This window comes from Trachinotus anak, unplaced genomic scaffold (genome assembly GCF_046630095.1).
Source record: "Trachinotus anak isolate AG129_WGS33_773 ecotype Australia unplaced genomic scaffold, CSIRO_AGI_Tana_v1 ptg000011l, whole genome shotgun sequence".
Taxonomy (NCBI): domain Eukaryota; kingdom Metazoa; phylum Chordata; class Actinopteri; order Carangiformes; family Carangidae; genus Trachinotus; species Trachinotus anak.
This window is the reverse complement of record NW_027273862.1, coordinates 13,275,429-13,292,848: the sequence shown is the minus strand read 5'-3', so window position 1 is coordinate 13,292,848 and position 17,420 is coordinate 13,275,429. Positions and strand designations below refer to the sequence as shown.

General features: G+C 38.3%; 2 protein-coding genes across 3 annotated transcripts in view; one reads left to right on the top strand and one right to left on the bottom strand.

The window, feature by feature from the left end:
* Positions 1 to 317: 317 nt before the first annotated feature.
* rnaset2 (ribonuclease T2) lies at positions 318 to 6,315 on the bottom strand. Its single transcript, XM_071489418.1, has 10 exons — positions 6,177 to 6,315; positions 5,117 to 5,194; positions 4,879 to 4,933; positions 3,311 to 3,360; positions 3,147 to 3,204; positions 2,753 to 2,817; positions 2,473 to 2,586; positions 2,189 to 2,234; positions 1,951 to 2,025; positions 318 to 1,778 (listed from the first exon to the last, which is right to left on the bottom strand). The coding sequence occupies exons 2-10, from the start codon at positions 5,185 to 5,187 to the stop codon at positions 1,608 to 1,610; spliced, it is 705 nt and encodes a 234-aa protein (XP_071345519.1). The 5' UTR covers positions 5,188 to 5,194; positions 6,177 to 6,315; the 3' UTR covers positions 318 to 1,607.
* A 2,842-nt stretch (positions 6,316 to 9,157) lies between these two features.
* Positions 9,158 to 17,420, top strand: part of myom2b (myomesin 2b) — a 31,903-nt gene continuing 23,640 nt past the window's right edge. The window contains exons 1-5 of one of the 2 annotated variants that reach the window (XM_071488865.1): positions 9,158 to 9,238; positions 11,988 to 12,091; positions 14,971 to 15,028; positions 15,328 to 15,482; positions 15,735 to 15,821. In XM_071488865.1, coding sequence (XP_071344966.1) covers positions 12,009 to 12,091; positions 14,971 to 15,028; positions 15,328 to 15,482; positions 15,735 to 15,821 — 383 coding nt within the window. In that variant the 5' untranslated portion in view covers positions 9,158 to 9,238; positions 11,988 to 12,008. The remainder of the gene's footprint in view (positions 9,239 to 11,987; positions 12,092 to 14,970; positions 15,029 to 15,327; positions 15,483 to 15,734; positions 15,822 to 17,420) is intronic. The other variant, XM_071488866.1, reaches the window with a different exon arrangement.

The window sequence follows — 17,420 nt, the reverse complement described above, 5'->3', positions numbered from 1 at the left end:
ATTATGGACTGGTGTCTTTGTCCCTGTAGGATTAAGGCCCTGTAAGGAGATCACAACATGAATATTCATACACACTGAGTGGATACAGAAAGACAGACAGACTGAAATATAATACTGTTACTATACTAAATTATACTGCATTCGTATACAGACAGAAGATACATGTCAAAACCACCAGGTTACCACTGTTTTTCTATATTTATTCACCAAGTTCTACTTATAGGTTGGATCTCCTTTCAATTACATAAATTAAAACACAAATAGAAACACTTTATCAATATTGCATGTTACATAATGACTCAGTGATGACTATAGGGTAGATTGACCAGAAGGTTTTATTGACATTAAGTACAAATGTTCATCTCAGTAATTTCACACCGCATCATTTATCCACAGTAGCTATAATTACAAAAAATATTTTACACAAAAACAGTCAAAGCCAAACATCACAAATAGAAACAAGTTATTGTACAAATCAGTGGGGGATGAAATAGTGTTTACCAAAACATTTGCTACATCCTTGAGAAAAAAGAAATGTATCTGTACTCGCCTGGAGTGTATCAAAATGTGGTGCAAAATAACCTTGTGTGACATCATGTGTAATGTATTTGGTGTAGGTCTTAAAAAATGGAAGCATTTATTCTATATCCCATTCCTATATTTACTTTCTAGTCTAAAAAGACTATTGTTTTTAAGCTCACAAATATGATGAACAATATCTTTTAGCAACAGAGATCTAACCAGACCTACAGCACAGCACTGAATAATGGCTGATGTATTTGGCAAACATCATGATAAACACTTTTAGTTCATAATGCCTGAAAGATGTAGATGTTTTTGCAAAGCAGCAGTCAGGGTTTAAAAATTATTGCCCTTCCCCTGTAAAACCCTCAAAAATATGTGTATTACCCAATATTAGAACTCTTACTTTTGATGCTTTGAATGAAGTGAGTTATCATAATGCTGAAAAAACATTTAGGTAATAACTAAAATCCGATCAACCCCAGAGGAAAAATATGGCAATCAACTGGTGGACATAAGCAGACAAATGTGTTATAAAATATAGCGAGCAGAGTCACAACATTTGCCAATGCCACCAGAGATAAGGGTCATAAACTGTCTGCCAGCCTCCCTTCACCTAAACTTACCACAATGCCTCCTGTTGTGTCCTGGAAAAACACTGTCAGACTCATCAACTAGTAGAGCCAGGAAGGGACATAATTCCATTAAAGCACTACGTAATAGAGGAGTGTGTGTCTGTGCGTCCTGGTTTTTGTAGGATATAAAAAGAACAATACACTTAAAGGTGATTATTTTCAAGTACTTGTCCCAGACAGCATTTCAATAAGTTGAGTGTTTTCATTCTACACTGATTGCGTGAGTCTATGTTTGACATACATTTTCATTAAAGCTATAGTGTTCATTGTGAAGCCTGATGAAAATTAAATTATGCTTAGTCTTATAGTTAGTCAATGTGTGTGTGTATCCTAAATTACAGTACAGTTGGATGGTGAATAAATTATGCATTTATTTTTTGTTTTTGTGTAAATGCGTGTTAATGTGAGCTCTAGTGATTTGCTGCATTTCAATTTGCACACGTTTGTGTTTTACGAAAGAGGTGGGTAGTAAACTGGCTTATCGTGGTCACACACACTGAATCCAGACGCCTTCTCAGCAGCCATGAGCTTGTCCCAGTCTCCCTGTTTCTCACAGTCCAGGAGGGTGAAGTCAGGGTCGAAACAGATCTCAATCTGCCCTAAGATCTGGGCATCAGCATTCTTTCAAAATAAAAACAGACAATTTAACAATCCGGCAGACCGACAGGCAACATTTGAAATGAAGCTATATGTGACACAAAAATGAATGAAAACATTCCTGTCAAATAGGTCCATGCAAAGCATAAAATGGAAATTATGATTTCATTATCTAAATGAGAATACATGTTTATACCTTTGATGGGTGGATGCATTGGATCTTTGGTTTAACGCCGTAGAAATTCTCTATGACACCTTCAATTTGTGAAAACTACAAACACATTAGCAACAGAGAGAAGAGCAAAAGTGAGAGACAATAGTTGCCACATTATTATTATGAGGCATTTTAATGCTTTAGATTAATCCTTACATAACACTAACATTTGAGATTTTAATATAGTATAATAAGAGTTCTGAAATATAAATAGACCTACCGTGTAGTATTTTTCTGAAGGGATGATGTCAAACTTCCTCAGGATGCTATAATAAAAGAGACACAGATTTCCATGAGAGGCTTTGAGGTGTTGATGCTTTTCTCCAAATGACAAATGAAAATAAGTAAATAACAGTTGTCACTTTCTGTGAACTGCACTGTGGGTGGCAAAATGCTCAGGGTTGACAGGAATCAAGAAAAATCAAGACAATACTAAGAACTAGAAAACAGTGACAGTGACAGTGGTGTGTGGTGTGTGTAAGTGCACATGTACATGTTCTGTACCTGTCCAAATCCACTTTGTGGTATAGTTCCAGAGCCTTGCTGAAGTATTTGTGTTGACTGTCCAGAGATGCCGCTCTGGCTGCACATGTACCGTGCTTATGCCACTCGTACTTCCTGTTGAAAGAGAGTTTTGCTATTATAATGTACAAATATATGAGAGGAATACACTAAAACACATGAAGGAAACACAGTCATATCATGATTTGACATGCATGCAAGTGTGTTGTGGCACTGGCATTACTGGCCACTACTACAATTATCCCTATTATAAATACAATACCAGAAGCCAGAAGACGAGGGGTTAAGCAAGTCAGGCCAACTTTTCTCCATGTCAGGTAGAAGGTCCTGAAAACAAAAACAGATCAGATTTTATCTATTGGTATTTGGTGTGGAGAAAAGTACATGTATTTACCCTTAAAGATTCTGTTTATGCAGATTGATGTATGTCTTGGTTATGTCTGCCTTAGATTAAAACAAAGAATTGAGTTTTCTGCTTATTCTCTGTCCTGCCAATAACTTTACTGCACTGACGTAAGCTTGCGTCTCTACATGTTCCTTCTTGCTAATTAAAACCTCAGATCTACAGTTTTAACACATTACTGGAGGAAAAGAAAATATATTTTTGAATTCTATACTTAATGATAAAGATAAACTTAGTCTGACTAGTATTATACCTCTATTTGAGAAGAGTTGAAATGCCATGACGAGTTGCAATCAATCCCTTTATCTGGCCTGGAAAACAAATTCATAATATTATCACTAATGAAAGCAACAATGACTGATTCAACACACGCACGCACACACATGCACACACATGCACACACACACACACACTTACCAGAGTCCATGTAGTGTCCAGTAGCTAATGTTGGGATGACAATGTTCCATCTGAAATTTACAAAATTTTATATTTTTATTCCATCTGGACTCAGGTGGCTGTATCTCACTGGTCTGAAATACAAAAATCTTTCACAAGCCCAATGAAGGTGCAAGAATAAAACAAAGGTTGAAATGAAAAAGTTGATTTTGGTGAATAACTATTAGGGCTGCAACTGATGATTATTTCGAATATTGATTCATTCTGATTATTCTAAGATGAACCAACTAATTGTTTTGTCTATAATATATTGACAATAATGAAACATTTCAGTTATGGGAGCCCATCATGTCTTTAATTCATTGTTTTGTCTGAAGAAAAAAAAAAGAAAACGTAAATAATTAGTTAATATAGGGAAACTGAAATAGCAGCACTTTTTTACTTTAGAGGCTACAACTCTCAAAGTTTAGGTGTGTTAGGTCAGGTGGTACTCAATAATTGACTTAAGTGACTGATGACATGCACAATCACTTTGAAGTTACAGTAAGTCTTGCATATTTATAGTACCACCTAAAATTAAAAAAAAATCTTCCTTTTTACTCTGAGGCATGTCACAGTATTGACTGAAAAGGGGAACTGCGGCATTTTTTTGGTTTTGCAGTTATGGATGTGCATATAAACCTCTGCAGCTAAGACTTGGCATAGAGTATAGTATAGTCTAAAACTGCTTAGAATTTTCTTCTCCAAAATGCCACAATGAAAACTTGGACTAAGAACACAAGCTTTTTCAAAAATAATAAGCGAAATGAGACGTCAAACAAATAAACGGAAAACCTCCATACTCTCGTGACCATGAACACTATATTGCCTAATCAAACCAGACTGCTGACACACAACCAGTCTCGTGACTCAGACATCATATGATTCAGGGACTAAAAGTTGAGAGAGTGATCTGGTGTACAGGTAACATTCTGGGGCAATATCAGAGTCTCAGAGATGGATACTCATGGTTGTTCAACAATGAATCTGCATTGTTGGATTAATATTTGTCTACACAGGTCTCAATTTATCACAGTATAATAAGATAACTCTTAGTCTAAGCAAAATATCATAGAAACAGTGAGTAATTTCTTTCTTTTTTTTCACTTTAGCATACAGAACTCATTTAAACCCATGGATAACCTGTTTTGATGCAGGGTTATCATCATCTTTGCTGGTGCAGACATGGACCTAACCACCTAACATTGGCATAAAACTTTGGTCAGGCACAGGGATATGGTTAATCCTCGTGTAAGAATGCTGCACATGTAAATAACCTAAAGATTTCCATAGTGGACGATGAGGCTCCTGAGATAACTTTGACTGTGAGACCTGAAACCTGACTAATCTAATTACCAAGTGAAACTGAAGATTGTCTTTCACAACTAATACTGATTCACTCAAACAATATCAATAAATAAATATTAAACTGACATGTCAAATTGTTTTCTGTGAAAAGGCTGATTGTATCTTTAAAATGGTTAATATGATTTAAAATAAACAAATGAAATAAAAAATACATTTAAAAAAGTAAAATCAGAGACACTCACAGCACAGAAGGTGCTGGGCCAGTGGTGGGTCAGGATCAGTTTGGTCCACATGTGTCTGAAATACACAGAATTTCCTAGTCCAGTTTGTTTATTACTTATATAGCATGATAACAACACATTATCTTCTTTGAGCAATTGTCAATTTAATAGACATACAAATGCAGAAGCAAAAAATAGCAACGTTCATCAGACCATCAACCATTATGTTCATCTATACATATTATTTTGTTGTACTTACGGTGATGAAATCACAAAGGCAGAGGACAGGGCTGCTGCCAGGCAGAGCAGAAAAGGTGAGCTGAGCCTCATGTCTGACCTAAAACAAGAAAATACACTTGTCAATAAATAGCTGCTTTTATCGAGCACCGAGTAGTGAACATCAGAATAACCCAGGTTTCTGAAAACATTTGTGTCTGCGGAGAATTTGTGTACTACCACCAGGGTATTTCTATATAATTTCTATAATTATGGCTTATTAAACCGCAAAATCGTAGATGTTTGACCGGTTCACTGAGGAGGAACAGGCAGGAGCACACAAAGACTATCAAGAGGAGAAAAACAGGTAGTGGTTTTAAATGGAGGAAGTGAGCAGGAAAGAAGACTTCATGTGACCACTTAATCAGGTAGTACAGAAAAAAAGCAGTCTCTCCCTCAGATACACAAACAAAACAATAGCATAAGATGCATTTGAAACCTCATACCTGCACACGTCACCTGGACCATTTTTTTTTTTTTTTTTTACCCTAATTCCTATCAGTCATCGAGGAGACGACTCTGTTGACAAAACAATGCTGCAGTAAATGATGACCTAATCCTGAAACTGGCAACAGTGGTTAGCACAGGATTTATATATTACGATGTAAATGTGCAGTCTGTGGCAACACGACACTGAGCAAGCTCTGGGAGACGTGCCCTGTCTCCAGCTGCAAAGTCAGCAAAAATATCAAAGACGTACAATGTTTCCCCATTTGTTACAGCAGCCTCTAAACACTGAAGTGCGGCTCACAGGGGACAGGGGAACTGGTGCTCGACAAAAACACACTGTGAATTATACAACGTGAATGTTTTAAAGACATTTTGAGGAAAGACCTGACCTTTCCGGGTCCAACTTTGACGTAAATGCCCAGGCACAAGACATGGACATGTCGCTCTGTACTTAACATAAACTTCGGTTAATATAATATCGGTTGTTGGGGGTTAAACTGCGAACAGAAGAAACTCTTAAAGCCGCAGAAAACCCTACCAACGCCGCACCGTACAGGGAGCAAAAATGAATATACTCTTTAAACAGGCCTCACCTTGTGCCGGATGTGTTGCAACAAAGATTCGCAGTAGTTCTCCAGACGCCGTGCAGTCTCTCATTTAGATAAGTCTGCAAGGTTAGCGCAGATACTCAGCCGACTGTACCAGGGCTGTTGTTTATGTCCCACAACCGACCGCTTCACCTCCTTCGCTGTCAGCTCAGCCAATCGTGAGCGCCGCAGACGTCATGCGTCATCACGTCATAGACATGTGTGGGTTGCTTGATTTAATGCTCGGGTCCCACCGGCCGCTCCCGGTCCGGAGGCATTTTACTGATGTTTTGAAGGAAAGTTCGCTAATGTGAAAGTGTGCATGTGTGCGATCATCCTCTCACAAGACAGCTGGCGATACATTGTACAATAAAACTCAGTAGGTTGTAATGATCATTTTAGGTCATGTTTTTGTCACAGCACCATCAACTCTGGAGAGCCGGAGCTCAGATCTGACAGTTGTTTCAGGTCTCTAAAAAACCCTAAAACCCTTTTAATAAATTTGGAGAGAATATACCCTAATTGAAACAGTCTGTGAACAGCTTCAGTGCTTAGGCAACAGCACAGACACAGACTTTCAGTGAAAAGTGACTTAATTAATCTAGCCAATTAGATATTAACAGAGTCTTCATCAGCTGAATACTATGAAATTAAATGATTATAGTTTTGGATTTGTATATATTTTCTGGATTGCTCTGTGCACTAATTTTACAGATCCTGTAGTAATTAGTAAGCTTCCCTCCTCTATGTCTGTAAGCCCAACAGAAAATCCAAATAATTCTCATGTGTATGATGAAATTGATGTATTCTAAATAGTCTTTTTTTACAAAATACTATTAAATGCACTGCATGCCTACTTCATCTTTGTACACTTGAAGACAAATATTCAGTCAGACATTTCACTTTGTAAGTGCTATGCACTAATGATTCTTAATTTAAAGTTAATCGGACATGCCCGGCTTATTAAATGTATGAAGTGCCCAGGGGTTCCTTTTAAATAATGACTCATTATAAGCTGATGTGTAAAATCGAGCATGTCAGGACAGTAAAATTAGAGAATTCATCTTGCTCTGTCTCCAGGGACTGCAATGTCAAAAAGTGTTAGCTGGAATAATCAAAATTTGATAATAGCCAATTCGAAGAGGCAGATACTGCTTGTAGGATACAACATCAGACTACATCATTTTTTGTTTTAAAAATGTTTTCTGTTTTTTTTTTTTTTGTCAGGTTTTTTCTTTTTCAGTCATATTACCCTGGAGTCCTAACTCACCAGCATCTCACTGTCAGCCAGCAACATAATGTACTAAAATTGTCACTGGGCTTTGGTTACAGAGTGTATTACTACATGACCAACAGAGGGCTCTTTTCAACCACAGACAGATGTCAGTCCTGTTTTTACCACAGATGTATACACACGGATACACACACGCAAGGGAAAAAAAAGAGAAAACAAAGATTACAATAGTGCACAGAGGAACAATGACTCTTACATGGACTGAATGACTCTTGACTCTTGTGTCTATATGCAGGGTCTGTCCCTCTCTATAATCTCTGAACAAAATGCTACCCTCATGCTCATAATAAATATTGTATTTCTAATTTACAATGTTTTTCATGTATATATGATATTATTTGGAATTTAATTGTGCTCATATAAAGACTTCAAATATTATCGGATAGGTGATGTTGATGGGACCTTGTAGGTCCAAAAACCCAGGCCCCCTGAGTTTTGTTTCTGGTGAAGGTCAGCTTCTGTACATTTATTCTCCAAAAAGAAACTGCCTCCCATTGTTTTTCTTTTTTGCCTTCTAGTCTTTTGTCGTCTTATTTTCTCTCTTTCACACTTGTCTGTCTGCGTCACTAACACATCACACCATCTTCTGCCACTCTCTCTCTTTCCTTTTCTCAAATATAACTTAATGTTTTCCCATCATATGATTTCGCCTCAGATGTGAAATGTGTTTCACAGCTCCTCCGCTGTCAGGAATAGTCTAGCTGTAACTGTAGCTAGTTTTATAAATAGGCTCTGGCCAAAGTTCAGCATGCGACACAGTGTCTCAAGACTTTTGAGTACGGAGGGAGAAAGATCTTGGAGAGGGACTTCAGTACTGTCTGAAGTGCAGTGTGCAGTGTAGATTTAAAAGTATTTAAATGAAACAGCTGTATATTGTGGCTATGTGGCGCTGTTAAATTGTGCTGCGTTATACAGAGAGGCGTTTCTATTACTTTGTCCACCCAATTAGGGTAAATAACAGACACACCTCTCTGTAAAATGCAATTCAGATCAATAGCACCGTTTTTGCAAAACCATGCACTTGACTCAACAGCTATCTAAAACAATTTGAATAAAAATTGAACGTCATGACCTTCATGAAGGGAGAATTTATTGCAGGTCTGTTGGATCAGACTGTATTAGCTTTAGCTAGGTGTTCCTAATAAACTGCCACTTGAGTGTATACTGTCGTTCCAATATTGAATTTGAAACAGATTTTCAGAGTTTGAAGTTGTATGTGGTCTAAATTTTGAAATGCTTTCTAAAAGATGTTTTATATTGCAATAAGTACGGCATTGTGGTTTGGGGGAAATTAATGTGACAAGCCCACTGTTAAACTGGTACTTGAGAAAGCTCACCATATTGCTGCCTATTCCGTAAAGCTAAAAAAACAGCTTGTAGGTTGTCCCTAATTGTCTTGTCCCCTATAACATCACAGTGGTTGGATTGTTTGCATTGTCTATCAAGATGGTACAATTGAATAACTGGTTGTTTAGCATCAGTTGTTAGGACAACGAGCCAGAAACCAGCAGCAGATGCACTGACATGGCTTCCACGAAAAAACTGTAATGGGTGAAGTCTGTTAATCAAAAAATTCAATGGTTCTAGCAGCCCTGAGTCTTGAGGGATACTGGTTATATATAGGCAGCTCTCTTTCCTTATAAGGCCTTGGGGAGAGGTGGGTGGGGGTCAGTTGGAGACGGGTGGTGGTTTTGTTGGCCTGGTACTTGGTTTAGGCTGACTCCCTGTGGATTCAGGCTGTCAACCGAAGTCACTGCAAAGGAAATCTCAAGGGGTAAGAAAAATTATTTTATTGATTCTATTTTTCTTTGGCATCCATTCTGTGTCCTCAGCTTTTTCACCTACTGTTTATTTCAAACCCAAGTGTAGAAGGTGGGATCAGTGGGATGGAGGTATAGAGAGCAGATCAGGGCATGGCCAGGGGATGTAGTATGGCTCCTAACCAGAGCTGATAATACTCAAAGTGATGAAAGATAGGATTTATGAACTATGAAGGATGTCCAGAAAATTAGATGGAATAAATGAGATAACGAGTGTTTTGAGGATAAATACAGTAATTGTCTTGTCTGGGACAAGAGACAGATAGCAGCTTGGTATGCGTTTATCATGGTAACACTCTAATTGGTTAAAATGGACTCTGAAAAGACAAACAAATTTGGTAGGGACACTTGGGACTGCTGCTTCATTGGACAAATTGTTGGTGTGTGGCTCTGGGACTTTTATTATACTGACCTTACCCTTATGTTCACTATAATATTTCATCTGAAATTAAGAAACTTTAATGGACATTGAATGAACATGAAAACTGACATTTTCAATTTTATCCTTGCCACTAGTTAGAGCACAAGTAATCTGAATAAACTGTTCATGATCAAGCTAGAGAATATCAGAGGTTTGCACAGTTATGGTTGAGAATTTTACAGGTTTACTGTTACAGAGAGAGCGGCTCAGGTGTCATTTGGCAGGCATTTATGCTGTTACAGTACTGGCCAGACTGATGGAGGCAGAGGACAGCTACTGCGGCATACTGTAGGTGTAGGACTGTTGGGACTGGAATATGTCCTGTGTGTAGTTTAATGCTTATTTACTTTGGAAACTCAATGTCTTCTTACATGTGTTGTTTTGATCTGTCATTGTGAACCATATTGTTTCGTAGATTTTCAGCTGAATTTCTAAAATTATTCATAGCAGGAACGATACCGACCTTTTCAGTGGCAACCACTGATGCATGTGAATGAGTATGAACTTGAACATATGAAAGAGTAATCAACATATTTCAACCTAAACTCTTCTACTGCACAAGCACATGATTCAGCCAAACAGTCATTATTGACTCCAGGGATCAGAGGTTAGAGGTCAGGGATTAAGGCATTGTGGTGTAATCTATCTGCTTGTCTGGTTGCTTGATTGACAGTTTTGGGGCATTAGAAGTGATTTAAACGCGGCTTTGGTGCTAGTTATAGTGACCTGAAGTTGGAGAGAGTGCTTCAGAGTTGTGGAGGAAGGAATGTCTTTGCCAATGCAGCACGTCTCAGTAGCTTTCGGGGTGAGGCAGGGCTGGGGAAACCGCTTCATGTTTCATGTGACCTTATTTCTAGTCTCTGAAGATTTAGGTGATGTAAGGCAATTATGTTCCATGATATGTGCATGATGTAAGAGAAAGTTATGTTCTTGCTCTGGTGGCTGCACTGTAAGACGTGCAGCTAATAAGAAAGAGTCCAAATCATCTGAGCTATCATCACTTGATAGTAAAAACACTTAGTTTTCATTACATAATGCTTCTACTGTTTAACTGCAAACTAATACTGAGCAGTGTTAACACACATGTAATCAAAATGTTCATCATTGCTTCAGTGGTGAGCGGTTCAAGATGGCATTGGTGATGTAGTGTGATACTGTGGATAGTAAAATGGAGCTTGTACTGCTACTGTGGCATGTGACCTTCCAAACGTGATGTGTATGTGATGCAAATCAAGGTGAATGTTTTTTTTTCTTAATCCATGAAACGCTGTAATAATGAATGACGCACTTTCTCGAATGGTTGATGAGAAGCTGCAAAGAAACCTTTTTTAGTTGCTACACAATTCATTTTTTTTAATATTGGAGGAATTCACAAGGCTGGTGCAAACGGCAGCCAGATAGGCAAAAGTCATTTCTTTGATGACACATTTGAGGAAACTTACTGTCAGTGATATGTGTGTGGCAGTCTTTCTTTTTTTTTTTCTTTTTTTGTACCAGTGGTAATATCATCAGTGTGGGAGTCATGCCATGTTATGTCTCAGTTTTGCTGCTCGTGCAGGTTTTGTGAATAATATAAACTTGTTATACATGAGACCTATACTTTCATAGAGCTCACATTCCATCACTGTCCTTTAATGTTTACTTCAGTCATGTTTCGTTCAATTGTCTTTAAATTGGAAAATGACAATATTTGCAGTCCATCACTGTTAAATAAATATGCCATAACTGCTGATGCTGAATTTTGAAGGACAACCTTTAGTGCAGCCGTACTGTCAGTTGCTGTAGATATACATTACTGGTCCAACAATAGTCAACATCCATGCCTTTTGTTTATGCATATGTTCATGTATGTCTGTGTTGGTCTTTAAAACAATGTAGTGTCACCTTGTCATTGCTGAAGCTGCCAGCAAGACTGCTGTCTTTGTGTGTGTGTGTGTGTGTGTATGTTTGTGTGTGTGACAACTATATGTGTCCAAATTTCTAGAGAGCTTTTCTTTTTGTAGGGGATGAGGCAGTAAACACAAATATATTGCTCCTTATTGTTGCCACACATTGTTGCAAAGCCCAGAGTCATTAACACAGAGAGAGACAGCATTTTACTGCCAAATGCCCCAAATGTTCTTCAACATAATGAACCATCTCTTTTCTTCCATAAATAATCCTAAAGGGTTGGGAGCCATTGTGTTTGTGTGTATTGGTGTCACTGTTGCTGGTCTGATTTGACGGTGAGAATATTCTGTCCTTTGTTTAGAATTTTTGTGTGTGTGTTGCTGGTCCAACAGGTCAGTATCTACAGTGTCATCATGTCAGTGTGGCTCAAACGTGGGAAATACAACCATGAATACCACCACAAACAGAGCCGATATGTGGTTAAAGAATACAGCAGGTACAGGATAGACTCTAATGCTGCAGCTACCACAACTAAAACATTAAGCTAATGCAATAATTTCTTAGTTCTGATATTATACTAATAGTAATATTGCAACAGTAATAAGCTTTTTCATTCCTAAACCTACCAGGCTAACCTGTTTAGCATTAGGCTAACATCAAGACCAAACTAACCCTCAGCTTGAAAATATTTTTCACAGGGGATGTCCCATGTTCATCTATATCAGGGTTAATCAAATCATTTGATTGATTGATCATTGATTTGTTATTGGCTACTATGCAGAAGTCAAAAACACCCAACTGTGCTTTGTTAGAACATGGAAACCTATTTGCAATGCACAGAGCTGCAAGTGAGTGAACTGCAGTTTTGATGAAGGCCTAAGCTACTGATGCTTTTTCCACAGATACAATGCTTGCACAAAATTCTTTGTTCGATTTTAAGTATAATTTGACTAAAGTGGATGACTAATTTTAACATAGGCCTCTCTGGGAAAATATCTCATGTAGAAAAATAGCAAATTTGAAGTTTTGATTTAAATGGCATTGTAACAACCTGTAACAAACTGGCTGATGTCAGCTTTAGAGTGTGGTGGTGGTGGTTGAGGTGGGGTGGGGTGGGGTGTGTGTGTGTGTGGGGGGGTCCTTTGCTGTGGAGTGTTTTGTGTGTGATTTAGGAGTAGTGTCAACAGGTACCCTGGCTGCTGTGTCTGTACTAACCACTTCAAGCATCTTCTTCTTGCCGCCGCTCTCTTTTTCTTGCTTATGTTTTAGTTTTGCTAATAAGCAGCTAACCACCACACAAGTCTGACATTCTGTGAAATGAGGACGACTTAATCAGACTGACAAAATGTTCAGTTATAAGTGTTGGATTCTTTTTTCTAATGTAGTGGCAGCTCTTCTGCCCATATAGAACTTATTTCCTAACCAATTTCAAACGTAGGTAAGTATGAAACTTGTGTGTGTAATGTATCCTGAATAATGACTGACTGATTTGCTGATCAAATATAAGTTCACGGTTGTATGCTCAAAATGATCATTTATTCTTCAGACGACAACATTCCAGGCATATTTACACAACAATAAGAGGTTTTTGATTTTTACATTTAGTTTAAAATACACTCTTTCCTAGTTCTCTGTGAAAAACATATGGGGTTTCTTCTATTCACGTAGGTTTACTTTCTCTCCTCTACAAAGCGGCACACTGAAATTTGTATTGTAGTTATTTCTCCAATTAGGATGAGTCTTTACATATCCCATGGGCTCTGTAAATGTCTGTCATATCCCAACCTGACATCCTTTAACACCAACACTTTCTTTCTTTTGGTCAAGAATTGCCTCATGTTCTGCAACATCCAACATTGCCCCTCCTGCCCTGGTCTCATCACAGCGTCAGATCATCACAAAAACTGCTGACAATTCCCTCTTGACTTTCTGAACTGCAGTGCAGGCTTTTTCTGGTTGCAGTGGTGGAATGATTTCTGGCCTGAATGCTTCATGGATGACAGCAATGAAAGACACAGACTCACAGCTTCCCACAACTGTCTGTGTCGCTCCTGCTGACAATCTCATGCTCGCAGAGAACAAGCCAGATATCCGCTTTGGGGCAGTCTCTCATGGGTTGGGTCTTCATTAGCATTGTCCACTAAATATGGGATTTGGCTACGTGCAAGAAAGAACAGCTGTCAGTCACAATGGTACATGACAAAAATGGCTCTTTGAATGGACAACAGTTGTTCTTGTTGCCCAGAAGTTTCTTACAACTTACAAAGGCAGGTAATATGCATTTGCAAGTTAAATATTTATTCTATATCAGACTACCATCTCTTGAACACCTCATGTTGATTAGTGAGGTGAAATCCTATAATGCACACTCTTAAAAAAGCTTCTCTTTGTGGTGTTTATGGCTGTTTGATGTCAGCCACATCTGCTGTGTAAGGTCAGGCTCAGTCAGGGAGGCTTTGCTTTCCTGTCTCTGCTATGGATGAGCCTTCAAACGTGTTCTGCATTCTTTACAAGAAGATTCAAACTCTTTTGTCTTTACATTTTGTCATGGCGTTTCTGTGTGGAGTTAGCACGTTCTCCTCATGCTTGTGTGGGCTTCCTCCAGCTTCTTCAGCTTCTTCCCACAGTCAAAACACATGCAGGTTAGGTTGAGTGGCCATTCCAAACTGCCCTTAAGTATGAATGTGAATGGTTGTTATGTATCAGCCCTGTGATAGACTGGCAACCCGTCAAGGGTGTACCCCGCATCTTGCCTAGTGTCAACTGGGATTGGAACTAACTGCTCCCCAACTGGAGCCCTTAAGGGGTAAAGCTGATAGATAGATGGATGGATGGAATTCAATAAAAACAGCCATGACCTCTAAACTTGTCACAGTGCCACTTCGTAAGTTTTTGTGAATGTGGGGTTGAGGTACAACAGCCTATGTTACAGCAAGTATTAGGTGGGATTGATGGATCAGCAGTGATTAATTTAACAGCAAATTTTGGTGCACTAACTTAAAATTTTCAGCTCTTTCATAAAAGTATTTTCATAGTTATGTAATTGGAAAGAAGCTCTGTCACTGGACACAGGCAGCATGCAGCCTATTATTTGGACTGGCAGGCACCTGCATAGCTGCTGCACACATGCACTATACTGTACATCGTCAAAAGCACAAGGCATTCTTCACACACATAGTTATCGTTTCATTTAAACCAGTGCTACTTACTGTAAATGTTCTTTGGGCATACACCCTTACATGAGGCTAATAAATGTTACATAGTCTTAAAGTATTGGCATAGGTAAACATTCAAAAGCCCATCCTTTGATGAATTTACTCAGTTCTCAGCTTATGTACAAGGTAAAACATTGTTTCCCTTGCCTTTTGTCTTTAGCTCTGAGGCCATGGAGGACAGATATGAGCACAAAATACATACTCGCATCCAGGATGTGGTAAGAATCTATAAAACCACATGATCCAGACTTGCATATAAACATTGGATTAAATTTTTATGTCATTATCTGTGCACAAATTTGTATTAATACAGTGGTAGCTTATGTTGTTTGTGGTAGGAGTTTATGATAAATCCACAATGATAACAACAACAATAACAACAACAACAACAACAACAATAATAATAATAATAATAATAATAATGGTTGGCAGGCAATAAGACAATAAGGAGAAGTGTGTGAGTATAAAGCATTATATTAGGTTTAATCCTAATTGGTATTCTTGACGACCTTTCTAGGTAAGGACAAAGATGTTGGACAAATATGTGCATGAGGAGCCCATGATCAGGGGACCAAAGTTCCTGGTCAGACTCAGATCCCACACTGTGTTTGAAAACACTTCAGTCAAAATCTTCTGTACTGTTGAGGGCTTCCCCACACCTATTGTAAAATGGTGAGTAAGACAAAAAAAACTTTTTTTACCTGGTAATTTAATACAACATTTAACAAAATACAGTATACCCTATGATTTTTTTTGTTGTTTTTAACTGTCTCACAACATAACAATTGTACAACTTTACAGTATTCCATGAAGTTTACGCTGTCTTTTTTCTGAGACATATTATTAATCATAATAGTGATGATAATAAAGTTTTTTAGGGTTCCACATGTCTTTCTCTGATGCTGTAATTCTCCTCTATTTAAGGTATAAAGATGATTTGATCCTGGATATATCCTCTGGAAGGTACCTGACTGAATCCACAGGTGGAATCCATTCTCTGGAGATCCTGAGGTACAGCACGTTTTCATATTAATGAGGAACTTATTTTAGTAAATAGGTTTCAGGCAGAAAAGGTCTAATGAATGATACAGTTGAGTTGCAATATGCGAACTGCTTTAGCTATCTTTTAAAAGTTTGTTCTGCAGAACTGATTAAACGTCAGCATATCTCAGTCTCTGCTACACTGATTTTGACCATTCTTCTTGTCTTTTTTGTAAGTCCCCCCAAATGTAATTTGCAATACTAAATCACTTGAGTAACCCTTAATTGTATTTTTGCTTTATACTATGTACACACCAGCTTTCAGGGATAGTTATTTGTTTCAGCTGCAGAGAGCAGGTATAGTTTGAGTGGGACAGTGCACTATTAGAGGTAGCAATGCAATGATGGAGAAGAATAAAAAGAAGACTACAGGCTGATGTAAACAAACATTACAGGTGTCTAAGCACTCAAAACAAAAATTTTGGGTGTGGTAATGTATTTAATGTTTGCTAGGCTTTTAAGGATACCAGTAGTTTTTGTGAGAAGCCACAGAATGCTTGTGTTCAACGCAAATTCTACAAGGTGTGTTTAGTTAATATTTCCATTTACTCGTTTTACTAGGTTTGTAATTCATTATTTACTGCTACATGTAACTTATTCATGATTCCTGCCCACTTGGGCTTCCCAGTTGTCTGGCTCAAGACTACATCATGAACCATCAGAAAATCTGCCAGTCCCATCAGGAACTGCACAGAAATTCAGACTAGAGTAATAACATCAGAGTCAGCTGACTGACTGTGTGGGGAGGCTGTGAGGTTACATACTGTATATGGGACAAGAGCATATCCCGCTCTCCCTCCAGCCTTAGGAAGCTCAGCTGTTCAAGTGCTGACCTTAGTGCCACATGATACTCCAGGATTCTTTCAGTCATCACTCCTTCCTCGGCTCCAATCACATCTCGTTCCTTGTGTCAGTTACTTACATCCACTTCAACCCACAATGAATCTCACTAACTTCTTAAATAGTTTCGATTAATGCTCCTCAGCTACATGAGCCTCATAAGAGGTCTGAATAGTCTGAAAGAGAATTTTATCAGCCAAAATCTGTCTAAAACTTTTATGCTTTGGGTGGTGTTTAAGACCTTAAATAAATCTCTTTGAAATTATTCACAGCTTGTGGAAATTTTAAGACAGACTCATGACAGAACAAGACTGCCTGTCAATCTTGGATCCTTACACCATGACATTCCTGTGCACACCCTCACACACACAGCTGCACCGGTGCAAACATTTCTGCGTGTATCGAAGTATTTACTGAATGTTATTATGATTCAAAACAAGAATACATTTGCTGCAACTCACTGTAGTCACTTCTGCTACTGATATCAAAGTCATCCCCTTATGACTACACCAGCCCATGCATCCTGTCCGCATGTTAGATCATACTAGTGTAATATGAGGTTGTGGGAAAACTGGTGAGAAGAGGATCGGGGTAAGAGAGAGATCCAGGGAGGGAGAGAAAGATGAGGGGACAGGAGGATAAAGAGATAATGAAAGAAGGAAGAGGTTAAACTCAAGAGGCTGAGGTTGTCCTTCAGACCATGAATGTGTGGCGTATGTGAGAAAGGAA